The 26,897-nt window shown below is 50.0% G+C and overlaps 1 protein-coding gene across 3 annotated transcripts in view; it reads left to right on the forward strand.

Annotated features, from left to right (window-relative positions):
• Positions 1-26,897, forward strand: part of RNF220 (ring finger protein 220) — a 210,267-nt gene that overhangs the window by 106,559 nt on the left and 76,811 nt on the right. For all 3 annotated transcript variants that reach the window (XM_071436576.1, XM_071436577.1, XM_071436578.1), the window contains one exon: positions 21,959-22,088. In XM_071436576.1, the coding sequence (XP_071292677.1) occupies positions 21,959-22,088 (130 nt within the window). The remainder of the gene's footprint in view (positions 1-21,958; positions 22,089-26,897) is intronic.

Consider the following 26,897-nt stretch of genomic DNA (forward strand, 5'->3'; position numbering starts at 1 on the left):
TCCCCTGCTCAGCCACCCACTCCCTCTTGAGCTGTGGGTGACCTACACCATGCAGGGCTGTCAAAAGCAAGGAGACAAGTCCCAGGGAGTCCCAAAGTGCCTTTAAAACTCATTCTTTAACCTCTGGAAACGGTTTCCTTGCATGTGAAATTGAGACAATAAACACCTGAGATGAAAGGGCAGCTTTACTCTGCTAAGATAAAGGGGTTGCTCTTTCCCTGGACTCATTCGGAACAAGTGGATGTGCTGGCAGGGAGAGCTCACCAGCCCCAGAAAGTAGCAAGGTCCTTTTTCAAGTTGGAGAAAAGCATCTTAGAGGAAATATAAATTGAGTGGGGAGGACTTGAAAGCAGGGAGGGCTTCTCAGATGGGGAGCCAGAGAAAATGATGGAGGGAACGTAAGAATGACAAAGCATGTCGTTCCAGTGGAGTGCAAGATGATTTGCTTTAGCTCATTAAATACTGCAATAAAATATTAATAGTTATTGTCCCTCTATTTTTTGTAATTATCCTTGCAAAGAAGGATCTGCTGCAAGTCACTAATGTATTCCCAGCAGCGGGTTGCTTTTTAATACGGTGATGGCAGTCAGGGGTGAGGAGGGGGGGGAATGAAAGCGTTTATGTGTGGCCAGAAAATAGTTGTATGATCAGGGTCATTAAAGAACCAGCACTGTCTACAGAGGGAGGGACAGAATGAGGGAAAGGAAGAGGGTGCAGGTCAACCCAGGAGCACTCAAGAAAGGATGAGATTTGAGGACAGTCTGGTGTCTGCATCCCACCTAATCCCACAGAAGAAATCTGTGCAGCCCTATGTGCCTGGATGCTTGCTGTTGAATGTGGTGATTTCTCCACCCAATCAAGCTGATGCAGCTATGAAGGACCCTGGAAGTGCCAGATTCCTGCTCCAGGAGCTGAGGTGCTCTGTGGGGTCAGCCTGGGCACATGGGAGGAAGATCTCAGGGTGCTGCATGACCTTGGAGGGTCCCCTCCACCACAGCCCTCTGCAAGGCAGATCTGGTGCATATTAGCTGTGCCCTGCCTGTCCGTGTCCCTTTTCCTGCACCTGTCCCTGAGGCCGCCCTTGCTCTGGTCAGTGCCATAGCTTGTGCTGTCACCTCCAGGTTCTTGGACCTCAGGGTCTCCCAGTGGTCAGAGGACCCTTTGCAGGAGTTTCATCTGAGCAAACATCCTGTGAAAGGTCCCCAGGGTGGCTGGGGACCAAGATGATGACTGGGGGGTCAGACACCATCTGTGGAGCTAACAGGCTCTGGCAGAAAGCTTTAAAAAGTGAGGTGGAATGTCTCCTGTCAGCAGCAAAAGCCTCTCTAGGGCTTGAAGCTTCTGCAGCAGCACCAAGATCCCATCCCACTGTGCTCAGGCCAAGAAAGACCTGACTGTATTTCCATCTCTAGTTCCTGCTGCATGAGCACAGTGGGATGCAGAGAGGCCCTTTGCTGAGCCTGGGCAAAGCTATGGGCTTAAATATATCACATGGCACAGATGGGTCTTTTCCAGCTGGGGACAGCCTGTGGTGTCTGGGGTAGGTGAGCAAAGGCTGAGTCCCAGCAAAGGGCTCCTGGTATGTGAGACCAGGCTTGTGATCATGGTGATGTGACTTGGAAAGCTTTGGCTGGAGGAGACTGAACACTCTCTGCCATCAGAGGTGGTGAGAGCAGGGATTGGGCATCCTCAGGCTCCAGGCAGGGAAAGCTCCGGAACACAGATGCTGGTTGGTAGCATCAGCAGCAGCAGCAGGACAGTGCCATGAGCCCACCTCAGGGAGCAAAGCCTGTCCTGGGGATCCGCCCATCTCTGTGTCCAGGCAAGCTGAGGGCTGGGCAGCCACATCCATGATGCTCCTGCTTCCCGAGCTGGAGGAGAGACCAGGTCTTCGGCCCCTCTCACATCCCATCATCTGACCCTTGGAAGAGAAACGGTGCTGACAGGTATCTAAGCGAGGCAGAATTAAGGGAAATGATAATAAATGTAGATGGTCAGGCGGGGGAATGAAATGATCCATCTTTTGCATGTTAGTCAAGAGGTGCTCGCAGGCTCCCCCCCTCCCTGCTCCCATTCAATCAGGGCCTGTCAGACCTCCAGCAGGTTGGCATTTTTGTGAAGAATCTCTCGGCTAAAAATTGTTGTCATTCCTATTTCCTTGTTATCAGTTGGCGGCACCTCGGCGGAGCCCGGAGATTAACGCGGAATCGCCGGGCGAGCATCCATTCCCAAAGAGCCCTATCCATTACGGCGAGCTCGGCGGGTCCCTCCCGCCTCACCTCCCACATTCATCATCTTTAACGCTGACAGCCCGGCGCAGGCCTTTCAAATTTATCTCGCCGCGTCCCGGGCAGGCTCTATCCGTCAAACTGCGCGAGAGGGAGCGAGCGGAGCGCCTTCTCCTCTCCCCTGTACATCGGGGAGGGAGGGGGGGAAACAACCTGCCCGTGTGAGGGACTCGGTAAAAGATTGGTCCGAGATACACAATTAATCATGGCTCGCATCAATTTGCTTGATTTACTCCCTGGAGGGAGAAGGGGCGTAAACACGGCGTGTGCAGAGGCAGTGTGGAAACATAATGTGTCTGTCTATAGGAAAAACATTAACACATCATCCCCGTTGTGGGTGATTGATGGGGGAACGGGACAGGGACAGCCCAGAGCTGGCAGGGTGACAGAGAGCCAGGAGCTTGCCAGAAAGATGGACCCAATGGAGATGAACCTCAGGGGCCACCGGTCAGGGCAGGTGGCACTTGGCACACCTGACCCACCTTTCGGTGCTCTTCACGAGCTGGCAGCCCATTCCAGGTATCTCCCCCCACACCGCAAGCCTCTGGGTGAAGAAGGGAGGTGGGAAGGGAAGCTTCCAGCCATTCGCTGTGTACAAGGCAGGTGCTTCAAGGTACAGATGTGTGAAATGTCCCCATCTTCAGGGTGATGCAGAATCCCAAGCAAAACTGCTTTTGCACATAAAAATCTCCAAGGCGTATTTTGTGTTCACTACCATGTCCTAAATAGGTGTCCATGCAGCTCAGTCTGCCTTACCCACCGTGAATTCTTCCTGTAAATAATGGTTTTTGCCTGTCCCTGGAGGTGGGTGCATTTCAGGATGAGATCCAAATGTGCAGAGCATGCTTGTGAAGCCCTTCAGTAGCCTTCAGGGCAGGAGATGCCGTAGCAATGAAAGATGCTGTTATTATTAGATCCCAAGCACTGGGTTGTGCCATCCCTTGATGGCTCTGGCGAAGAGGCTGACTTTTATGGAGAAAGTTACTGCTGTATTTACAATCCAAACCTCCTTGTAACCAGCTGCAGGGTGGAGGAGGAAATGCAGAGAGAGTGGGTGATGATTTAGTGTGTCCTTCTTGCGTGCCTTTCAGCCAAGGAGCCTTTTCCCTCCTTCACCAGCCCATACTTGGCAGGGCTCTGGCTCTGTGATCACACCCCATGGACAAGGGGAGTGGAAGGAGAGGTTTAACCAAGGTCAGAATGGGGCACCAGGAGCCTGGAGACTCAAGTGCCAGACTTGTGCCTTCCTTGGTGAAATCTTTGTGCAAATCAATGGTACTCTGACTTTGTTGGGGCAAGCACTGCATTTCCCACTGGCTTTCAGGAATGTCACCATGTTTGGAGGTGAATATGGGGGTTCATGAGAGCTCACTGCCATAAAGGAAATCTGGTATACCTGATAGGTATAGGGAATAACCAAGGTGATGGGAATACAGGAATATTGAGACAGCAACCTTCAATGTAAGGGTTGTGCAGGATGAGCTGATGCAGTTCACCAGTTCTTAATACCCAGACAGGCAAATTGCAGACCATGGGCTATTCCTATACTCAGCACCCTTCCTGCTATGAGCTGCCAATGCTTCCACATTTTCTCCCTGGTTAGCTAGCAGTGGTGTTGGACAGGTTCACTCCTCCCCAGCCATGTGTGGCCCTTGGTTGGGACCTTCCTGCAGGTGCACCTGTCATTTGGGATCTGAATACTCATCAGTTTCCACATATGTGTTTCTTAACATGTCTAGGGTGGGGTTTAAAAGCTGGTCTTCCAGCTCTTCCACTGCCTTCCTGCATGGACTTTCCTTTAGCTGCACTCCAGAATTTCTACCTGGGAGGAAAAGATGATCACACAGAGAGATCTGTCACCCACAGACTACTGGACAGTGCTTTGTAAGTCAAAAATGGGTGAAACAGGTGTAGTCTGCCAGAAATAAAACATGGAGCTCTGTGGAATGATTTGAGTATCCAAATAGACTGTCCATTATTGCCCTCCTGTTTGCAAGTCCTTAGGAGAAAAGCCTGCCTTGTCTGTCAGTCCAGCTATCAGTACAGTGCTTCAGACTGTTCCTATTTCTGATTCGTGCAGTATGAATTAAATTCTGAAAATTAGGACTCCTACTGGGGGCTACTACCACCCTCAGGCAAATTCCCATCCCTCCTCTCTGATGTGCAGCACCAGCCCACATCTGTGTGCCTGATACACCCAGGAGCATCCCTCCTAGGAGCAGTTGCTGTCCCCAAAGCAGCCAGGCTGAGCTCAGGCAGGACCAGCTCCATGACCCACATTTCTGGGGTTGCTTATGGCTTAAATTTATCAGTTTAACTTAGTTTTTTTCTCCCCTGATTTAGTTGCATCTGAAGAGGGGCTTTGTTTCATTTTATCTTGTGGAAATTACTCACAATTTTGTAGTGGCTGTTTAATATATATGTATATATATATCTATATGTATATGCTGGGTTTTACAGCCCATTTTTATCACCTTTTTATTATCTCGGGTCAAAAGCTTTACTGGGTTGCATTCAGGGAATTATGCAAACTAAGAGAAAATACCATAGCAAAACTATAGATTTTCTCATTAAACTCTGCTTGGACATGTAGTTATTGTAGTAAAACTCTAGTAACTATTACAGGCCCTAATATAAAATTATAGTTTGACACCTCAGCGTGATTGGCCTTGCACTGCGGTTAAATTAACCCTTTCCATCCCTTGCCTGCTCACATTAAAGGCTTTTGCTGGAAGCTGGCAAGCTGGACTCAGTGGGCAAGCTGGGGTGGGTGTTTGAGGGCTTGGCCTGGGGCTGCAGCCACGACCCCTCTGTGGTCCAGTTCCAGCAGCTCCAGAGTGGCTTTATCCGAGCTATCAAAAAACCTCGCTCCAGCAAGAATTGAGAATAGAGAAGTGATGGTTGAATAAAGGAGGATCCTGCAAGTCCAGGTGGATAAGGTCCAGCAAGGTAGGAATTTGCTGAAGTTTGCAGCAGTTTCTCATCCCAGAAATTGCTTTGTTCCTAGCGCCCAAGGACTGTGCAATTCTCCCTGCTCCGTGCACAGTGGATTTAAGGAGCGATAAGCATATTCAGCGACTTAATTATCTCAGACGAGATTTTCTTCTCAATTACACTCAAGTAAATCTGAAGTGATTCCATTCAAGTGGATGATCTTAGTCCACCCTTGTAAAAAGTAAAATCAGATAAAACATTGTCCATGCCTGTTAGCGAATCTCCACACCTTTGCTGTATCACTGCAGCAATGGTGGGAGGTTTTGGGACCATCTGAAGCAGTGGCAGTCTGTGTTTAAAACAACTTGGATGGTCCAGCAGGGATGGGGACTATTTCCTTCTGATTGCCTGATTAACATTTTAAAACCATGTTGATAATAACCTGGGGTAGTGTGACAGTTCAGCAACTTCATTCGGGGGAAACACTTAATCATATTTATTATGTAAACACAGCTTGCCATGCCCCCATTAAATTATTAATAGTACCATTAACATATTTACATATAAATCTTATAGCAATTGATGGAAATGGCTCCAAGAACCTTGCGTTAGCTCTCTTTTTATAATGGATTCTCTTTGGAAATACCCATTTATTAAAGAGACAAAATATTAATTTTTTGTTAAATGTTCATGTCAAAAATGTCACCTTTGCAGTTTTGCAAATTGCCATTTATGCAAAACCTACTGGTTGGTATTTTCCTATCTTAAAAATGGCCTGTTTAAAAATATTGCTTCAATAGGAGCAGTTAAGGAGAAAAAGAATAAAGATATTTCAGTGATCTGGGCAAGTTTTTTGCATTTTCATTAGTGATGAAATTGATAAGTTGAGCAAGACAAAACCAGGGGTTTGTTCCATCACTCCACACCTGGAGGTACCCTAAAATGCCTGGGTCTTAACCACTGAGCAAAACATACACAGTTCCTTTGGTATCCTGAAGGAAATAGGCAGCATGAAGGAAACAGAAGAAAGAGTATAGAGGGTATGAAGGATTTACTGGACAGGATAAGGAGAAGAGGTTGGAGGGTAGGTTAGTCCTTCTCTGGTTTCTCCTCCAAATTCTGCATCTTTCCTAATCAGCCCTGCTCTGCTAACAAGCCTAATTAGGCTATATACTGTAATTCCTTAATACCTTCCAGGTAGCAGTATCCAAGGGTGATTCATTCTCAAGACTGCCAACTTTCACAAGTTTATCACAAGACTCTCAGGATTTTTTTTGTAATTTTGCTTCTAATAGTTTCAGCCTCTGCAATGAAATGATGGTATAAGAATCTCAGTTTTCCTTTAAATTAATGGAAAATGCACACTTTGAGCCCTGCAGTCAGGGCAGAAGGCTTAAGTATGTGCTCTGAGCCTGGTCCTTAAAGCATAGAAACCAGAGAGCAAAGGCAAAGATAACTGCAGGGTGGTGGAGTTGTAGGCTAATTTAGGTTGAAAGAGGCTTAAGGAGGTCACAGTACACTTAATTTCTGGTGCATCTGATACTTAAATGGCATTTTCCTTTAGCATTTTTAGTATTAAAAATAATAAGGCATAGCTCACAGTTTTGTGTGAACTGTGTATTCCATACCTCTCCATATGGTGAAGTACAAACCTCCACTGAGAGCCCTCCAGTGCTCCCACAAACATCCCACACTGGCAGGTCTGAGCTGAGCAGGGAGGGGTAAAACCAGTTTGCTGGGAAGGAGCCATAACTGGGACCTGCAGGGGACCTGGCAAGGGGCTCCTGTCCCAGCTCTGCTCAGGACACATGACCTTGGCAAGCTGTGCCTCCCTCCCACACCACCCTGTTCCCACCTGAATACAGGGCTGAGCAAGGCACTTTCCCTTCTGGGGAATTATTGGAGAATTAGACCTTATTATGGTAATGCGGGAGCCAAAGAAAGACGGAGGAAGCATTACAAAGGGTTTTTTTCCCTTTCTCAATTAAATGAATGTTCTCCTAACCCATCGTGCCCAGCCCTCGTGTGTGCTGTTACAATTGTCTCTAAAAACTCTGTCTGATTTTTCAAGCAATTTCTCACGAAACAGGCACTTTCAGAAAAATCATAAGAAAGCAATCGTTTCAAATTGGTCATTTGGGACTCAAATTACTAATCTAATACATTTTTTATTGAGGGTTCCTGAAAGGTTCCATAAAACACAGTCTTTGAAGCTGCCCAAACTTGCCAGCCTCCCAGTTTGACAAATCGAATCCAACAATCCACTTTGCAGCTCAGGTTTAGGGCTCAGGAAGCTGCCACCGAAATAGCAGCATTTATATTTCTCTATCAATAGTGCCTATCTGGTCAGATTTTTAAATTCCCTGAGGTGTTGTGTTGATTTTCTTTTGCCTGTGCTGGATATTTTTGCCTGTGTCCAAGCTGCAGTGCTCATACTGGGGATATTGATGGGGGAGGTTGACCTGGAATCTGCTCCTGAGCATCGTGTCTGGTCCAGCTCAGAAGAGCAAGCAGGACAGAAGTTGACAAAGGCAAGGAGAGAACTGGGAGCCAGAGACTGACTTTTTTTCTTTTTTTTTTTTTTTAATGTATAGAATTTGTATTATTTATTATATTTTGGGGGGTTATTATTTATAATGTTATTTATGTTTCTCTTGAGGAATAGATGGGACCACTTTAGCAGCAGAGCACTGTGCACAGTCCCATTGAGCTTAAAGGCTGAACAGAGAAGGAAACTAAAACATGAAATTCTGATCTTCTCTCTAGGAATGAGGGCTTAAAGCACAGCAAGATTGATGAGATCAAACAGGCAGTCTCTGGTCCTGAGTTCCTGTGTCATGTCATGGCCACAAAGCCATACTCCCCTCTTTGCACCAGTTTTTTGGGAAAGAGGGGTAGTGCTGACCCACTTCCCAGTGGCCATTCATGGTTACAAAGTGTCAGCCTCCTCACACACAAGGCACTAATCAAAAAAATGTTAATTATTGTTTTGGCAGATGCTGAGGGGCGTCTGAGTGCTGCCTTGAGGTACACCCCCAAAAAAAGCGTCTCTCTGATCAGGTCTAATAAAATCCAAAATAAAACTCCATGGGTTGAGAGCCAGTTCCTTCTTTAAGCTGGAGAGACAGCATCCAGAAAGGAAAATCTAGCAGTTCAAGGCCAACACCAGCTCAGCCTGCCAAGACCCCAACCAAAATTGCTTTTCCCCTTGAAGCTCTGGTGGCAGTTTTTCTTTTGCAAGATCTGCCAGCTGGGAGAAGGCAGAAATGTGGTTTTGGGGAGGATTTTCAAGGAGTGTCTACTTCTTGGTTTCACCAGCACAAGAGTGCAGAAGGGAGAGGGAAGGAGTGGGGGAGCTCAGGAGAGAGACACAGAAAAAGCTGCTTGGCTTCAGGCAGAGATGGGGATGGAGAGTTTGGGAAGTGGGGCATTACCTCTGCCTGCAGCTCAGCACCCACAGAAGCACAAGGCTCATGGAGCAGGGGTTATACAGCACTGATACTCAGACCTGGCAGCTTGGTGGGAATTTCCCCCTCTGAGAGGAGCCATGCAAACAGGAAAGGGGACTTCCCTGCCAATGCCACTGCACCCAGACTACTCCTTGCCTTGCAGCCCGTAGCATCCTCTGGCTGTGTGGCTCCCTTGGTACCAATGTGGCTGTCTCAGCGCTGACACACTCCCCTCTAATGCCTCCAAGGGGGGCTGTTACTATTTATTGGGTTAGCATATAGTTTTCTGCTGCCATTTCAGCTTTACTGTGGGGATAATGCACAATGTGTAGTTAAAAAGTAGAGCAGGGTTTGCTTTCAAGCCAAATGTGGTAGTTTTGGGTGTCAACTGGGACTGCATTGGAGTGGGGGATGCAGTGGAGGAGAGGGGTGAGGATCAAGGCAAAGGGAAGGCAGTCCTGGTCTTGGTAGCCTCCAGGAGAGTAAGTGACAGCTACAGTGACTGCCCATCTTGTGAGGGAACAGCGAGGGCCTGAGCAGATCAGGACTCAGAAAGAAAAAGAAACCTGGACTTTCAATACCTTTCCAATGCTCCTCCACATCCCCTCAACCTAGCAAAGACATTTTCTCGTGCACTAGCCAAGGCAGCCTGGGGTATGGGGCTGAGGCTGTCCCTGTGCCCAAAAGCTGTGCCTGTGCAGGTCAGGACTGCGTGTGAAACACCAGATCCCAGCAGCAGATTAAGAGGCTGAAGCATCAGGATATGTCCCCACTTTGTGCTGAGCATCTCTCTCTGGGGAGGTAAGGCTCTTAGGGCAGATTTCACCTTGTGCTAAGGGGTCAGCAAAAGACTCCCATGCCACTTAAATCCCACTTAAGTACTTTGCACTGGGGTGAAATTAACTCTCTCCACAGAATAAGCCATCAAGAAAAACTGATCTAAAAATCTACGCTGGGCCACAACAGAGCCACGCTTCTATTAGCAGGTAAAAAAATATTTCCCATCCTTAGAGTTAAATGAGCCAATAGTTCAATCACAGAGCGAAAAGCAGCCATAGAGACAGGGATGCTGAGTGCCTCAGGTATTGGGAATCTATGCTAGGAATCACAATAAGGAGGACTCGCCTGTGTTCTCTGTTTAGCAGCAGTGCTATTCAACAACCTATTTGCAAATGCCATCTTCCAAAGTCCTTTTCTCCCCCCTTGTTAAAGTTGCAGCGATAATAGGGCAATTACAGTGCAATAAGCTAAACGCAATCCATTAGTGGCATCACAGCCATTTTTAGATCTTGGGAAAAAAAAATCAAAGCTGTTTAAGTTTTCTTATTATGCACATTAAAAGGCAGGCAGCAGGGTCTGATCAAAGACACCACCACCCCTGTGCTCCCCCCACCCACCTCCTGTCCCTGCGCCTTGCCCCCCCTCTGTTCATTAGTGGTCACAGCTGTGCAGTCAGCCAATTACTTGGGAATAATAAGTACATTTTGCAGTAAATTAAATATTAATTAGTCCTTGGCAGGTTGTTTTGGGTTTTTTTCTCTTCATTTCCCTCTCTCCACCTGAAAACAGTGGAAAGGATGTGACACTGCTATGGCCTGTGTCGGCATGTGGGTGAGAGTGGGGGAGGCTCTCCTCCATCCCTGGGCTCCTTCTCCTCCAAGCTGGCTTGCAGCAAAGTCTTTCCTGCTCTTCCTAGAGGGTTCACTGCTGCTGGACCAGGATTTGCAAACCTTCTTCCAGCCTGGGCGTATCCCATCTCCACCTGGCTTCCCATCCTGCATACTCCACTTGGGCACTTAGCTCTCCAGGCAGAGCAGCATCCCTGACTGCTTGTGATGTGTATGTGAGGCCTCATCCTGCCCTGCTCCTGCACAGGACCCCAGCCCACACAGTGTGTGGTGTGCCAAGTGATAAGGGAGAAGAGTAGTACCTGGCCAGGGGTTCAGAGGGTCCACCCAGGACTCTGGGGACAGAATTATCTAGTTTGGATTTCTCTAATCCCCTGAAAGTCAGACTGCCTCGAACAAGTGCAGACCCTGGGAAAAAAGCCCTGTAGAGAGTAGTCAGGTGGAGCCCAGAGCAGATCCCAAGCATAGATCTGCTGGGACAAGCGATTCCTGAAAGTGAGCCAGGTGAGCTAATTTTTATGTTCTCAACATATCAGCATGTATTACAGTTTGAAGAATGAATGCAGTGGAAATAAAAAATGGATGAAAAGAGCGGCTGAGCTTTGCATAGGAGGGATGAGAGCCTGACGTGGAGGGAAGACCTGTCCTTGCTGTGGAGTGCCCCAGGAGCACTGGGAGTCTGGCACAGGAGTGCCTGGGAACCCTCAGCAGTCAGGACAGGAGGGGCAGATGCTCTGGTGGCTCACCCATTCCCTGCTGGCATACTCCAATTGGAGCTGCTGTCCCTGTCACCTGACCTGTGCCTCCCTAAAGTGCAGCATTACTCCTGCTGCCTGTGGCCAGACAGGAGGCTGGAAACAAGGAGATGGAGTCTTAACATCCAACTCACCATCCATCCTTCGTCCTTGCCACCAATGTCAGTGTGAGCAGAGAAGAGGGCATTTTGTGCTCCTTTTCCTTACAAATCTATTACCAAGAGTTTCTGGAGCAGAATGAGCTGTGCTAGCAAAGGCAGAGTAATCTGTGCCTGTTGGCAGATCCAGGGTAAGAGGTTCCACTTGTTCAGCTCTTGGATTTACACTTTACTAAACGGCTCTGTGGGCTGCCTTGTGATGTACCGTGCACGACTTCGCCCCTAGGTGCTCTTGAGTACAATTAAGTTGTGGGCTTTTTTAAAATGTAGCTTGACAATATGCAGGTTAGGTTTGTATTTTATTTACAGCTTTTACTTGGGGACCAATAAAACCCCAGCTGGCTAATGTGAGAGCTAAAACTTGCATCTCGCTCTTTGCCTTGGATATCTTTTCTATGGTAAACTATTTATTTGTGTTTCATCTTGCACAAGCTCCTCTTTCCATGCTGAGAAGCCAAGAGCTCCAGGGGCTCTTTGAAGGCTATTTGCTATAGGATAGCAACTGGAATTCTCTTTAAACATCCGTGTCTGCTTTGTCCTATAACTGGCCTCTTGGTGTCAACACACAGTTTTGTGCGAGTTTCCTGTGCAAAGCTAACATTTGCATGTTCCTCTGGCAATTCTGCTTCCAGATCCCTCTTGTTCAAGCATATGCCATCATTTATTCTTGCAGGAATGAGCAGCAGTTACTCCACGTGCCAAATCAGAGGCAGCACCAAGGCCTCTTTAAAAAGGAAGATTTAACTGGGTTGGGAATGACCACTGTGCTGCTCGTGTAGGAGGAACGTGCTGTGTGACCTATGTGTCCAGTCAAAATGGTCCACATTTGGATTGCAAGTATGTGGTCCCCCTATCTCTGAGCTCCAGTCTTTCATCACACAATTAAAGTGCAACAAAATCTTTTGCAAAATCCCAGTGCATTTCACTGTCGGGCCATCAGACATTTCCACCTATGAGCATCCCCCAGACACTGACCCTGGCACGCCGGCAGAACACACGCAAAGGGTGAGATGGCACCAGGCTAGTGACACAAATCATGCTAAAAATGCCAAATAGCTGTGTTTACATGCATTCACAACCCAAGGGTCGTGCTCTTGCCATGAAAAGGGAGATGAACCCTGGTGAGATGGGAGTGATGCTCCCAAGGATGCCTCTGGGAGGGAAAGATCAAGAACTGTTGCTCATAATGGCACTGGCTGCTAAAACAGTCAAAATAATCAGGGGGTGGGGAGGATGCTGAGGGGACAGATGCAGCTGGGTGATGACTGCCTGTCATTTGCTGGTGCATCTTCCCAGTGGCACCCCAACGTGCCCATTCTCCCTGGGGTGTTACAGGGCTTCAGTGTGTGTACCCTGACATCCAGCCCCTCTTTAAACCCCAGCAGTGGTCGCTGTTACATGGATCAAAAAGGCCAGCACGAGCTCTATGAAGACACAGAAGGGAAAATATTTTCTTTCTCTCCAGTGTTATTTTTCACTCCTTCTCTTTCCCTTTCTGCCATCTCATGACTCTCTAAATTCATGGGAGCTCTTCCTCAAGGTGAAATGAAGGCTCTGGGCTGCATTTGGTAGCGCCGACAGCAGGGGATGAGGGTCAGGGAGGGTTAAGCAGGGAGGGGGCAGTGCAACAAGGCGGCCTGATCTAGTGATTAAACAAAGGGATTCAGCCAACATGTGTAAAATTAAGTGATCAAGAGTTGATTACAGAGTGCATTGATTGTGTACTGATGGATTAAACAGAGTCGTGCTCGGGATGCGATTTTCCGAGCCGGGCACGAAAAGCACAGGCAATTGACGTGTTGGCCAGAAGGACCCGCTTCTCCCAATCCCTGGCTTTTATACATTCTCCGGATAAATCTGCAGAGAGGCCCGTGGAATTATAATCGATTATCCATTTCTCAAAGTCACTTAAGGGCCCTGAGCTACAAGCTAAAGTGCCGGTGCTGCGAAGAGGCATTGGGTATGCGCCGGCATGTGCAGGTGCTGGCGCGAGGGGAAAATGTGGCAATGACCCTGTGTGCTGCAAGCTGATGAATCTATTTTCTTGTAGGAAATAGTTTTGACAGTTCAATATCTGTGTTTTCGATATGTGCCCCACACATCCCCAAGGGAGGAGAGGAGAGGAGCTGGAATGTGGCAGGGAGGGAGTGGGTGGGAGGTAGGGAAAGACTCTACCACATCACCCCTTGGAATTATAGGTGTATCAGTATATCACCAACTTCACAGACTGCCCTCCAAGTCAAGGGCATTGGAGCAGCGTGGCTGCTTGCAAGTGTCTTCTGCAGCCAGGATGGGGCTGGAGCCCCTCTTGGGGTACCTCCCTGGGCTGTGGGGGGACCCTCAGCATGGCCCAGCCTACTGGCGGTGGGGTAGTTCCTAGGCTCTTGTTTCACTGCCAGTGGTGAAGGCAAAGATTCATTTCCAGGCTGATCCTCTCTCAGGATGCAGTCAGGTCCTTTGCTGAGAACTCAAAGGAGGAGGCAGGTGGGGCTGAGACAGCTGAGCATCTGCAGCCTGGTGCAGGATCATCCTGCGTGTTTTATAGGGAGCTGGATGTGATGGTGGAATGAAGCTGGGGGAAGAAATCCCTGCAGGTCTTCCCCAGACCCAGTTGCAGGGCTGTTCCTCCCTCTCTCAACTGTATCACTGTTTCTGCTACAGATTAAGCAGTCGAGGCCCAAAACAGGCCCAAAATGTGTCCAGACCTCAGACCCCAGCTCTTGTACAGTCTCCCAGCCAGATACTTGTCATTTAAAGAAGGTGCTTTGCTCCAGGTCTTTCCACCTCAAGAGCTGATGCAGAGCATGGATAGTTAAGGCACACTTTGGCAACGTAGCTACACAGTTGCTTCTCTCCACCCTCTCCCACCAAGCCACCAGAAAGTCCAGGTTGGGTAACTCGTCCAACCAGCGACAAGAGGTGGCCCTTGTAACAGCAAACAGGGCCAGAGGCCAGGCACATTGGTGGATGTTGCCTCACTACTATGTGCTGGGAAGTGTGTTCTCTCCCAGTGCCTCATTTTGCAAGTCCCACAGAGGAAGGACTGGCCATGGGCCACGGAGTCTGCAGAACTGCAGGCATGATCCCGGAGTCCCAGCGGCTCTGGGGGGTTTGTCCACAGCCTGGCCAGTCTTGGGTGCCTGGTATAAAAAGACCCATGGGATGGAGGGCAGCTGAAGGATGGGGGGGAATGAGGTGCATCATGTCCCAGGAGATCCCCTAGGATGGAATGCAGAGCTGTAGGATTCCCGCAGGAGTGTTTCTGCCGTGCCTGTTCACTGAAGTCAGGGACCCTGACTGATGCTGGGGAGACCCAGCTGCTCCCCAGGACTTGTATGTTTGGGAGATGAACCAGTGGGTTGAAAGAAACTCCAGTTTCATTCCAAGAGCAGAAGATGGACAGCAGCAAGAAAATCTAACTCCATGGTTTTGAGCTTTTCACAACTCATACTGGCACCCATCAGAGAATCTGGAGCAGAGAAGGGATCATGTCTATCCTTGGCCCCTGCTGACCTCATTTGGTCGATCTCCAGCCCAGTGAGGGGTGTGGCTGGGCACTGTAGTGCTTCCTTGGGAGAAGCCTGTGTGGGCAGGCTGCCCAGCTGTGAGCTGGAAGAGAGGAGGACAGGGAAGGAGCAGTGCAACACCTTCCTTCACTTGCTCTCTGTGTTTCTCTATTTTCCTCTTGTGAAACCCAGGGAAGTGTTTCTGCTCAGTTTGGCATCCCCACATGGTGCAGCACCACCAGCCTGTCCCAGTCCTCCACTTCCTCTCTCTCTTCCAGGTCCCTGTCATGCTCTCCCTTTCCAGCTCTCCCGGCAGCCTGCGTCCCTCTCATCGGGGATTCATTGTCTTGTCAGCCTCTAGTTAGCCAGCATGCGTACGAATCATAAATTACCCCGCCCGGGCCTCTGCTATGCTTCAGCACAGACAAAAAAATTGCACTCCATCACCGTGTCTCCCGGCTTTTAGTGGTATTGATCAATGCTGCTCCCTTCCCGCCCCCCCCCTTTTCATTTTAACCGAGCCGGTTAAGTGCAGTATCTTATTTTGTGCTGGGACAAATGAAAAGAATATTAGCAAGGGCTGAAATATATCTCTTTTTTATCTCTCTGCTACTTTTTTATTGAATCTTTCTGAGTAGGTGGCTTTCCGCAGGATGACAGCCTCATGACAGGCTCCTCATTAGAGCTGAGACAGTAATTGTGATGCATTTCCCTGCGCGGCCTTTTCACTTCTCCCCCCCCTCCTGCCTTTCCCTCCTCTCTCCCTTTCCCCTGATTTGTAAAGTGATTGGATGTACAGACTCACTCCGTTTCTTAAATTATTGCCCAGCTCAATCCATCCTCACTGCCCCACACTGGGCAGCCGTGATCTCCGCAGATGGAGAGCCAGGGTGGGATCACAAGGGGCTCCTCACCTCTCCTGCTGCCAGGCTGCCACTGGCCATGAGAAACACGGTGCTGGACCCAACGGGACCTGCAACAGCCTCTGAAGAGCCCAGGGTGCTGTTCAAACATGCATTTTTACTGAGCAACCCATGGAACCAGCCTCAGCTGGGGTTTACTGCATGGCAGCAGCGCTGCACCAGTTTACACCAGTCCTGTCCAGTGTCCAGCTTGTCTGGACAGGCAGCTACAAGAACAACTCTTTCTTTGGAGGGAAATCAATATTTTAGCAAGCTTTTCTGCCTCAGATCCCTCTCTAGTTTTTACTCTAAGGAGAAGCAGGTGTATTTTCTAAGCTGCTTGGCAGCCTGGGCACCTTAGCAGGGAGCAGTGTCAGGGATCAGGCTCTTGGTGGGGATGCAGCAGTCTGAGTACAGGTATTCTCTGTGACCCAGTTTGTTCATGGGGTTGCAGAGGTCCCCTGTCTCTCTGTGTCTCTATGTGTTTTATAAACCCTAGGTGTATAGAACAAGCTGTCACTCATCCCTGTGCCTCTCTTTGCTGGATTCAAGGCAGGACTGGCTCTGTGCTGGCCAGGCACAATCCAAGTCCAGCTTCTGTTGGTGGCCTGCAGCATCTTTGTGCTGTGATGCAGGAGTGATTCCTCAAAAATACTTTCTTACCTGAATAGCCATTTTTTCAGACCTCTGCCACCTTCCCGCCTGCACAGACGTCCAAAAGGCAGGTGCTCCAAGGGAGGTCTGCTCAGTGCTGGGTGATTCCTCAGTGGTCTGGATGTGCTCGCTGCTCTGTGGGGTGTTTGCAGAGTTAAGTTGTCCTGTGGATGCAGTCATGGCCAGACACTGAACCCAGCCACAGCACTCAAGCCTGGAGTCACCTCACTGCCTGTCACTGTCTCTGGCACCGGGATCTCCACTGCCCTGTGCAGAGCAGCTGCAGCAGGGGCCAGATCCAGGGCACCCCATCCTGGGCAGAAAGTTGAGGTCTGCATCCCCAAGCCAGGCAGGAGCCTGAGGGATGGGAAGGCCCTGATGGAAGGAATGGGAGGTGCCCTGACCTCACCTGCAGGTTTTTGGGTGCCTATACTTTTTGGTACCAACCAGCAGGATCCAAGGCAGTGCCCAGCAGGCAGGATGCCACTCCATGGGGACAGCATGGGTTATTTACACCAGTAAATAACAGGGAAATGGGAGAGCAATCATCAACATTATTCTTGCTCCCTTGCTTTATTACCATATATTTTTTTGCCTCTTCTGTTATTCTGGAGGGCTCTGCACTAACACTTGAACCATCTCTGCCTTGAGCCACTGTTGTCATCTCCCCTCCTTGGCTGCCACTTACTACCAGGGCTCTGTGAGCCTCATCAGTTGTGGCGTGGGCTCACCAGGAGAAGAGTGTGTTTTGCTATTTCCAAGCTAATATGGGGCTTTCTTTGAATTATTGTTTTTTGAGCTGGAAGGAAAGGAGGCTTGTCACACAAGATACCTGCTATCAGTACACAAATAACAGCAAGCCCATCATCGAATGGAAAATAATCGCCGCGGAAAGCGAGTTGCAGAGCAGCCAGAGGGATTATTACAGGAGCTGGCAGTGGCAGTGCTGTCAAGGAGCCTGTGTCAGCACTTCCATTACCACCCACCTGGTTTAGCACAGCCCCCAAAGCAGGGCACAGGGACACAGGGCCCCAGCGTGGGGTCATTTCTATTCAGAAGAGTTTCAGATCAACTGGCTTTGATTTGGTTTAAATGATGGAGTGTTTAAGAGGGAGAGAGCAGAAATAGGAAGGTGAAATGGAGGGAGGCATCTCAAAGAGGGGGGGTCTGGTACTCAGAGAAGTGGAAAAGAGTTTGAGGTAGGAGAGTTGGGACTGAAGAGTTGGTCCTCATGGGAGCAAGGTTCAGCTGGTCACAAGGAGGGACAGCATGGGGAGCCACAGGTGGCACCACCTGTGCCACCCTCAGCAGCAGTTCCTGGGGAGGCACCTGGCTCTCTGTGCATCAATGCAGATGAGCAGATAGACTATTTATTTCATTCATTTGGCAACTTGCTGAGCTCCTGTGCAGAGGAAGCCCTTATGCCTTGTAAACTTTGCTCGTTGAGTGATGGGAGCATTGTTTACTCTGTGCTGCGTAGTGGTGAGGGGCTGTATACACCCTGTGCTGTCAGCACTGTTGGTGGGCTGGGTTCCTTGGGCTTTTTACTTATATGCTGTTCAAAAGACTGGTTCATTCTGCTTATGAGGGAAAGTTTTGCCTTCCAAGTGGCACACTCCCACCCTGCAGTGCTGTCAGGGCACAGGTGCAGGGTGGGAGTGTGTCACTTGGAAGGCAGAACTTTCCCTCACAAGCAGGGGTGACTTCATGGCTCCACACCTACCTTGTGTCCCCTGAACCTGAGCCCAGCTCCCAGCCTGGAGCCCATTACCGGCTGCTTTGCAGTGAATCAGACCTTTCCCAAGGGAATTATCTTGGATCCATATCAGTGTCACTGAATGAAGGATCCAGCCCTCTATCCCTAGTGGGATCAGGAGGGCTTGGTCCAGTCCCTTCCTGGGCTGGGATCCATTTGCAGATGCCCTCCAAAAGAGCCTGTGGACAAATTCCTCCACACAGGGGTGCATCTGCGTATTGAGCACTGCGCTTTCAGAGCAGGAAATATTCGGTTTCAACACTTGGAGTTAAACATTTCCGCGGAGCCCAGGAGACCGTGCAAACAGCGGGAGCACCAAAGCTCTGCCTTTTCATCTCTCTGGCACTGGCGAGCGGGGGGTCGGCAGCAAGGGAAGCACGGCAGAGCTGCGGAGGGTAAACACTGGAGCCGAGCCTACCGAGTAACCAGAGAGTGAAGGGGAGAGAGGGGCAAAGAAAACAAAAACACAGCTGCCAAAAAACAAAAGCCTGAAAAGAGCCATTCAGTGTCTCCCAGGAGCGGGTTTGGCACAGGGCAGGGAAGGATAAGCAGGGAGCAGGCGTAGGTCCCCCCTGCTCAGGGATATGGGCCCTTTGTTTTGCCCTGGGCAAATCAATGCCCTCTACTCCATCCAGAGGGGTGAGCATTTACACCCCAGCATGATCCAGCTATACACATGATGTAGCATCCTTTGTTTGCTCCTGGATATCAGGATGTCCCTGCTCTGCAGAGACCTGCATAGAGCCCATGTATGCATCTCTCTCCACCCTGGTGTTCACAAACAAAGCCTGAGGACTTGCCATGCCCATCCTCTCCTCCTTCTCACAACCCAGCATCCTACAGCCTGGAGATGGGTACCACTGCCTGGAGCAGGTCACCACAGCGTGGGTGTGTGCCAGGCTCTGGGCATGCTGCAGATCTGGAAGCTGCTGATTTGGGGAGACGCATTCCAGGAGAAGCCTGTGTTGCACTGCAGGCCTGCAGCGGGTGCCACAGACCTGGGGAGGCTTGCGTAGGTGTCCTCCTGGCACGGGAGAGGATCCCTCCTTCCTGCCTGTCAGCTGCACTTAGCCCTGCTCCTGTGAAAGCGAGCTGTCAGCCCCCTGGGCCAGGAGCCGGGGCTGCTTCTGTCTCCTGCTTTGCAATCTGTACATCAGGGACTTGGCTGTGTGTCCCGGTTCTTGTCCTCCTGCCCCTCTGGAAGCCCTTGTTTCAGTGCAAGCACCAGCCTCCCGCACTCACCCGAGCACGGGGATCTTCCCCGGCTGTCATGGGGATGTGGAGTGACAGCTGTCACATCCTTCCTTGGCACAAATTTATCACCATATCATTGGTGTAGCTGGTGGATAAGGCCACTGCTGCTCATTTATCCTGCTGGCCTGGGCTGGGGTTGGGAGCACCCGTGGAAGAGAGCAAGGCTTCTTCCCATGGCCTGAGATCCCTCCTGGTTGCCCCAACCATTGAAATCCAAAGTCACCTCTGTGTAGGAATATGCACCCCCTGCAAGAGTACCAGAGAACAAGCCGGGCACGAGGGCTTGGGTGTGCAGGAGGTTAAACATCCCAGCAGTCTGGTGTACCAGCTGGTCCACAGCAGGGGACCCTGACTGTGCAGCCTGACCCAAGGCTGCCAATCCCAGTTCTGTGGTCCAGGACAGTCCATCACCTCCTCCAGCAAAGGAACACCTCTGGGCTCCCTGTGGAGCAGAGACACGGGGATGCCCAACCTCTGTTCCACCCTTTGGTGCTGCTGAGAGCATCCCAGTCCCAGCAGCCACAGCTGTGCATGGTGATGGGGGCTCGTGGGCCCCAGGGCAGTGCCCTGGGCCAGGAGTGGGGGTGCAGCACAGCAGGGTGGAGGGCAGCCTGTTTACCCATCCATCTGTACACCCCACAGCAGGGATCCAGCAGGATTTCCCGTCCCTCAAAGGCTGCCTGTTTATTTTGGGAGGGAGACTCAGACAGCTCCATTGTTTTGCTGTGAAGTTGGGGTTATAAATAGCAGGTGGTCGGGGACGCTCCTGGGCTATTTTGGGCCCCCACTAGACAAAAGTGGAAAAGCTCCAAGAGGAAGATGGAATTACTGAAATGCCGACCTTTCCCGCAAGGGTCAGCAGGAGCTGGATGTTTGGGTTTGGGCTGGATTCTGGGCATTATTTAAACATGAGGCAAGGAGGAGAGAGGAAGATGTTCCAAGTTGCGTGGGCTGCATGCTGCCAAAAAACAGTGTGTCCTCCCTGGCAGAAGGGTGGTGGGAATGAGGGCCCAAAGCACCTGGGATCTGCCTGGGAGCCTCTGGGAGTGGCCCAAGTCCAGAGGAGAGACCAGTCAGGTTTTCCTCCTGGCTTTGCAAGTAGGAGAGTTCCCAGTGGAAAGGGAAGCTGGGAAGGTAAGGAATGCACCCTAGCACTGGCCTCCCCCAACTTGCCCCTTATGCCTCAGTTTCTTCCATCTCCTATAGAGGTGCTGAAGAAAAGGGTAGGTAATATTCCAGTGACAGCCCTGCTTCCACCAAGCACTTACATTTTGTCCTGCTGAAGGGCAAAGATAAGCCAAGGTGACACTCAAACTTACTTCAGACCCTTTCTCTTGTTAAATGCTTGTGCCAGGCAGTTATACAGGGAGAAGCAGGGACCCAGTAAAGCTGCTCACACCAATGTTTTATCCTTTGATAAGGTCTATTCCTTTAATAGGGATTAATTTAACTGGGCTCCACCATCATTAGGAACCATAAAATGGCACCTTTTGGCTCCTGATTGGAAGGCCACATTGCACACAGCCCCCTCGTATCCAGCACCGGCTGCTTTATTGTGCATTACTGCCTCTCACTCAGATTTAACCAATTTGATCCATGTCTAATACATAAATAAATAATCCAGCAGGAGGGTTCATGCTGGATGACAACAGGCAGCTATAAAGCACGTTTCTCCCTGTCAGAGCCATCTGAGCCAGGCTCCGCACGCCCTCTCATGAGCAGAGCTGCTAGTACAGCTGGGAGAGGGGGCCTGGGGACCTGAGGGCTTCCCTCTTTTATGGGAACTTCATTGTTTGCTTTAGAGTTTTATTTTATGTTAAATAGACGCTGTATATTCCTTACAGAGGGAGCAATAAAGTTTCTGAGCTGGAAGAAATTGGCTTCAGATCAGGGAGTGAACCAGGGAGATGTGGCTGGGCAGGGAAGCAGAAGACAGGATTGAGAGTAAGGAGGGTGTGAGGAAATGCAGCGCTTGCAGATCTGCCCCAGAGACTCAACCCAGCTAGGGATTAGGGTACACAGGCAGCCCCAAATCTCACCCAGGGGTGATACAGCCCCAGGGGCCCAGAACTCTGGGGTCTGGAGCTGCTGGTGGTGCAGGGGGGACAAGAGGCCTCAGCCCAGCCCTGGGAAAGGGTGAGCAATCCTGGGTGAGCATCTAGACCTGCTCCCAGTGCATCCACAGCCTCACACCATGGGTTTTCCTCTGCTGCCCAACATTGTGTGCCCATGGAGATTTACTCTGCCCTTCACAGGGAGGATCATCCTGACCCACCCAACTTCAGGAGTGTCAAGGAGGATAAAGATGGTTCTTTATAATGAGTTAATAGCAGTGTTGAGTCAACCATCTACTCCAAGTCATGTCACCTGAACCTCAAATGGGAAGCTGGGTTTGCACAGGGCACTTCCAGAATGTGGCTGTTGCTGCTCTCCCTGTAAGACTGGAGGGCCCACAGCCAGGCTTGGGATGCTCTCGTGTCAGTTGCTGAGCCATTGCAGAAGAGAGCCAATCCCTGCCCCAGGCACTGTAGGATGGGGAGAGAATTAGGCCTATACCATCAAAAAATCCCTGGATTACAGTCCTCTGCTAGGACAGGAACCAAAGCAGAGCATGGACAATGCTGATGGCAGCTGATCTGAGCTAAAGCTTTTTCCCTTCTTTTCCTTCTCACAGGCAAAAAGAAAGCAACTTTGTTTGACAGCCAGGCTCCAATCTGCCCCATCTGCCAGGTCCTTCTTCGCCCCGGGGAGTTGCAGGAGCACATGGAGCAGGAGCTGGAGAAGCTCACACAGCTGAACATCAGGTAAGCAGCTCCCTGGGGTCCATCAGCATCCCTGGGGGGCTGGGGCACCTGCATGGGGCAGAGAAGATGGTGGTACCCACAGCTATAAGATGTGGGGGATCTAGTGCTAGCCAGTGGGGCAGAAACATTTCTCTGGAGTTCACTGCAATGGTAAAGGCAGGCAGAAATTCCTCCTGGAGGTCACAGACATCCCTTTTCCTGGGGACGTGTGTGTAGTGAGCAGTTCTCATTTTGCTGACATCCTGTGATGGAGCAGCCCTGCAGCATTGGTGCACACTGCTCCTCAGCTGCCTTCAGCTTCCTTCTGCTACCCTCAGTGCAAAAAAGTCACCTATTAAAAAAAAAAATTGCCTTTTAACTGCTAGCAGTTATTTAGGAAATGGCTGCAGCCAAGGGTTGGCAAATCCCTGCCCCTGCCTTAATAAAAGTCAGCAGCCTTGGGAAAGAGCGTGTTTATTTCAATTATTAATGAATTCTCCGGTCATTAAAAGGTGAGGAAAGGAATCAAACTGCCTACTAGAAGCAAAGTTACATCAGCAGGTGGTAGGAGAGGAGGGACAGTGTGTGTGTGTGTGTGTGTGCCAGGGTGAGGGCTGCACGTGGCTGTGCACGGTGTGGAGGATGCAGAATCCATCCCTGCTTGGCTTGGATCTTCTTGGATTCAATGATAGCCGTTGCAGATGGAGGGAGCAGGAGAGAGCTTTAGTTAGAAAAAGAGAGACCTCCCAGAATGGATCTGGGTTGAGATATCCCAAATTCGGCACCTGCACCCTCAGGCTGACACCCACAGTCCCTGTGTGTTGCACAGGAAGATAGGGAAGGGGGAAGCAGGGAACAGGCAGCCCATTTATCCCCCACGACACCCAGTCCCCTTGCAAGAGTAATTTATGGTGTAATTTGGGCCGCATCCAACTTAATAAAGGGCCACTGCAAATTAGTGAACAGGTTTAAATGAACAGAAGCAATTAGTGCTCGGAGGAGCCCATCAAAGAAGTTGGGCCAATATCAGAGTGAAACTGAAACTGCAAGCCAGGAGCAGAGGCTGGCTGGCGCGAAGTGGTGATGGGAAGGTGGCGTTTAATGGGAAAGGAAAGGAAACCCTAAATCATAAAGCGTGACAAGGGCCATTGTGGGCCAGCTGACAAATGAAAAAGAATGGCATTATTCCTTTAAATAACAGCAGCAGTTAGAGAGGAGACAGCTCTCCCTGGCTTGCCCTCGCTTCCCTGGCCTGCTCCACTCGGCCACGCAGGCAGCGAGGAAGAATCGGAGGTCTTTATTAATTATTAAATAACGACTCCCTCTGTAGTGTGATAGATAACGTTCAATCTAGGCGATGGATTCAGGCAATGGAGGCTAATCTGTAACACAGCAACTCCCCATAGGGAAGGGCTCTCCCAGTCCTGGAGGAAACTGAGGCAGGGACCAGGGCAGCAGCAGGCAGGAAGGGCAGGAATCGTGGGCAGGATTTGCAGTGGGGTGTGATGGGGTTAAGTCCCCTGCACTGCCCAGGCCCAGCAGGCAGCTCGCTACAGTGGGTTGCTCCGTTTCCCATTCCCCCACCTTTCCTGCCTGGAGAAGCCAGGAGCAAGAACACATCAACAAGAGAAGAGAGAAACTAATAATGATCTCAAATAACCCAATAAACATAAAAATAAAATGTAGGCCTATAAACGCGACGGGCACTGGCAGCCCTGGCCGCTCCCTGCCAATACTGACTTGTTACTGAAATGGCCGAGCAGCTGTTACTTATCAGTCTGATGGGGAGAAGCAAACCAGGGGGCTGCTTTCCAAGGGCTTTTTTTTTTTTCTAATTTAAAGAGGATGCAGCCAATCATGGCTTGTGATGTTAAGTTTTAATAAACCTTAATGATTTGCAACAAAATCATAGATTTCCTGTGCTTGGGGTTAGGAAGTCAGATCCCCTCCTGCCCACTGAGCTTGCAGCACTGGAGGCTTGGTGGGCACTGGATCAACTCTGGAAAAGGGATTTCTCCAGGAGCTTCTAGGGGCTGAGATACAAGGAAGCACCACCTGGATGATGCTACCCATGTCCCAGATCACTGCAAGCAACTCACCCACTCCAATGGACCCCTTTCTCATCTGGTGGAAATGGGGTTTGCTATCCCCCAGAGACAGGGACAGTGCTTTTTCCCTCCACGGGCAGAACTGGTGTGACCATCCTGGCCTCAGGACAGGGACATCTCAAGGTCAACCCAGCTTGAGCATCTAGCAGCAAGGCAGGAGGAGCCATGCTGGCAACAGGGCAGCACCCACCCATGCCTCAGCAGTCCTGTGCATGTACCAGGGACTAAACCCAGCTTTTGGACCAGTGATGAACATCACTCAGGAGGATCCAACCCTGGTGCAGGGTCCAGCTTTCCCTTGAAAAAGCTACCTTGAGTGGGAATGAGGTACCTGGGTTTCTAGCTCTGCTGCTTTCTTGGTGTGTCCAGTCTCCCAAAGCCTAGGAAGAGACCTGCTTGTGCTCACCCCACAGCTCCTCCACGCTGTGTGGGTCCGACCGAGCCTTGTGCACAGCTCCACGCAGCGAAGCAGGGCTCTCTGAATGCAAATTTCATTTCTGAGCCACTGGCGCTGTTTCAAGAGCCGGCAGCCTCCGAGCCCTTTTTGGTGTTACATATGTAACAGCCTCATTGAACTTGACATGTCAAATTCAGGCCATTTGTGCAAAATCTCCCTTTAATAATACCGTTTCATTTCGCTCAAATGAGACTTGAATGCATGTAAAATGGAAAAGGATATTTAAGCGCTAACATTAGGCAGATGTCTTGCCAGAGGCCGATTGAATATATGAGATTTTGAAGTGCTTAACACGTTTTCGGTGCTCCCTCTTAGAATATGTCACCTGGCTTTCTTTTTTCTCCCCCTCTTTCCCTCCCCACCTGCCCCCCCTTTAAGTGAAGGGTATAAATTGAAAGAAAACAAAACTACAAGCCTTGGTTTTATGGGGTTTAACTCTTGCCAGGCAAGACTGTTGGTATTCCTCCTCCAAAGAGAAATTGCCTTGGAGCTCACCTTTGCAGAGCACAGGCTCAAAGCAGCAGAGAGTGGGAGGTGGATGAGGGGTGGCCCCATGATGCAGGGCAGAAGGGATGCTCTCCTTGCTGTGTCTGTGTAGTCAGAGAGCAAAAGGTGCCCATCTGAGCAGCTAAGTGCCCCCCAAGGTAAAAATAAGAAATAATAACAGCGACCCTTTGTATGTGTCTATGCCCTGTGCCTCAGCCTGGCTGGTCAACACAGAATACATGAATATTCCTGTATTCCTTTGTGTGCATGAAGCTGATCTGGATGTGAGTCTCCCATCCTCACTCAGTATATATTCACTTGTTTTACACCTCATCTATGTTAAAGGCAAAGCACACTGAAATGTGAGATTCTTTCTGGAGCTATCAGTGACCCCAGCTCCAAGCTTCAGCTGCTGCTCTGGCTGCAGCTGCATTTCCCCAGCCTAGAACTACCTAGGCAGTGCAGGTGGGCACTCTAGAGCATTCTAGAGCTGCACCCAGGGGTGTCCCTCAGGACACACACGCACATCCCTGTGTGCATTGCTGTGTGTCACCCTGCAGGTAAATACTCTGAGCAGAGGTGGCAGTGGGCAGCAGGACCCTTCATCCCTGTCTGCTTTCCCCAGGCAGTGACTGCAGAGCACTGCTGATGGAGGGGAGGCTGGGTGGAGAAGGGCAGGTCTGGGGCTCTGGTTTGAGTTCAGGGTGGGAGGAAAGATGAATTTGAGGGTAGAAGTAAAGGAAGAAGTAAGAGCTACAGAGCCAGCCTCAGCTGATGCTCCACAATGATTCTTTTGAGAGTTTGGGGAAGAGACATTTATTGGCCATTTTAAAAACCTTAAGAAGCCACATTACAAATATTACAGTTGCTGAGTTCAGCAGTTTGAAGGTTGGGAATGTGCCTTTGGATGCAGTGTTTTTAATAGCATAACAGTCTGTTCTTGAATATGCAATGCTCTTTTAAAAAATATTTGGCAGGGGGTGTTTTTGTTTCACCGTGTGACAGCTGACAGATTTCCTCCTGCATTAGCAGCAGCAAGCCTATGCTTCAGAGCTGGGATTTCACCTCCCCAAAAAATGGATGAGGCGTATCAATGTAGGTGAGGAGTGATCCAGAGGGTGGAGCACTGAGGGTGATGATGTTCTCAAAGTGCCCCATGGCTGTGCAAACTCTCCCCTCATTCACTTTTCTTTCTTTTTTCCTTTGCAATCAGTACTGATTATTCTGAGCATTTTTGTATTACAAAGCCTGTGCCCACCTGTTGGCTGCTCCCAGCCCGGGCCATCAGCTCTCATTGCTCCTTGCCATTCTGCTGGGGGCTGGGGACACATCCCTGCACATCCAGCATCTCAGGAGCTACTGATTTCCCCTAATGACCTTTCTGCGTGTCCAGGAATAATTCCTCTTCTGCTTCTGTGATTACGAAGCATTTCCCGGAGCACAGAGGGCACCGGGGTCTCGCACCTTGGTGCAGATGCAAAGTGCTGCAGGCTGTTTTCTGTGACCTCAAAGATGCTGTCACAAAGAACCAAATAGTATCAGGCAAAGGAGGGCAGAGTAAGATGTAGCGGGAATGCCTGTGTCAAAGAGGGTGAAGTGCCCAGATGGGGGATTTAGCTTGACTTTTGGAGCCAGCTTTGATTCATGTCAGAGGAAAAGGGCCATCCCCAGGACTATGGTGCTCCAGCTCCTGTAGCAGTATTCAGTGCACCTCTGCTTAAATCTTCCTTTGGGTTCCATCTGAAGCTTCCTCTCCCTTGTTTGCACACATGCTCTTTT

Source organism: Agelaius tricolor, unplaced genomic scaffold, assembly GCF_023055355.1.
Source record: "Agelaius tricolor isolate 1412-34295 unplaced genomic scaffold, bAgeTri1.0.p SCAF_11, whole genome shotgun sequence".
NCBI classification, from domain to species: Eukaryota; Metazoa; Chordata; class Aves; order Passeriformes; family Icteridae; genus Agelaius; species Agelaius tricolor.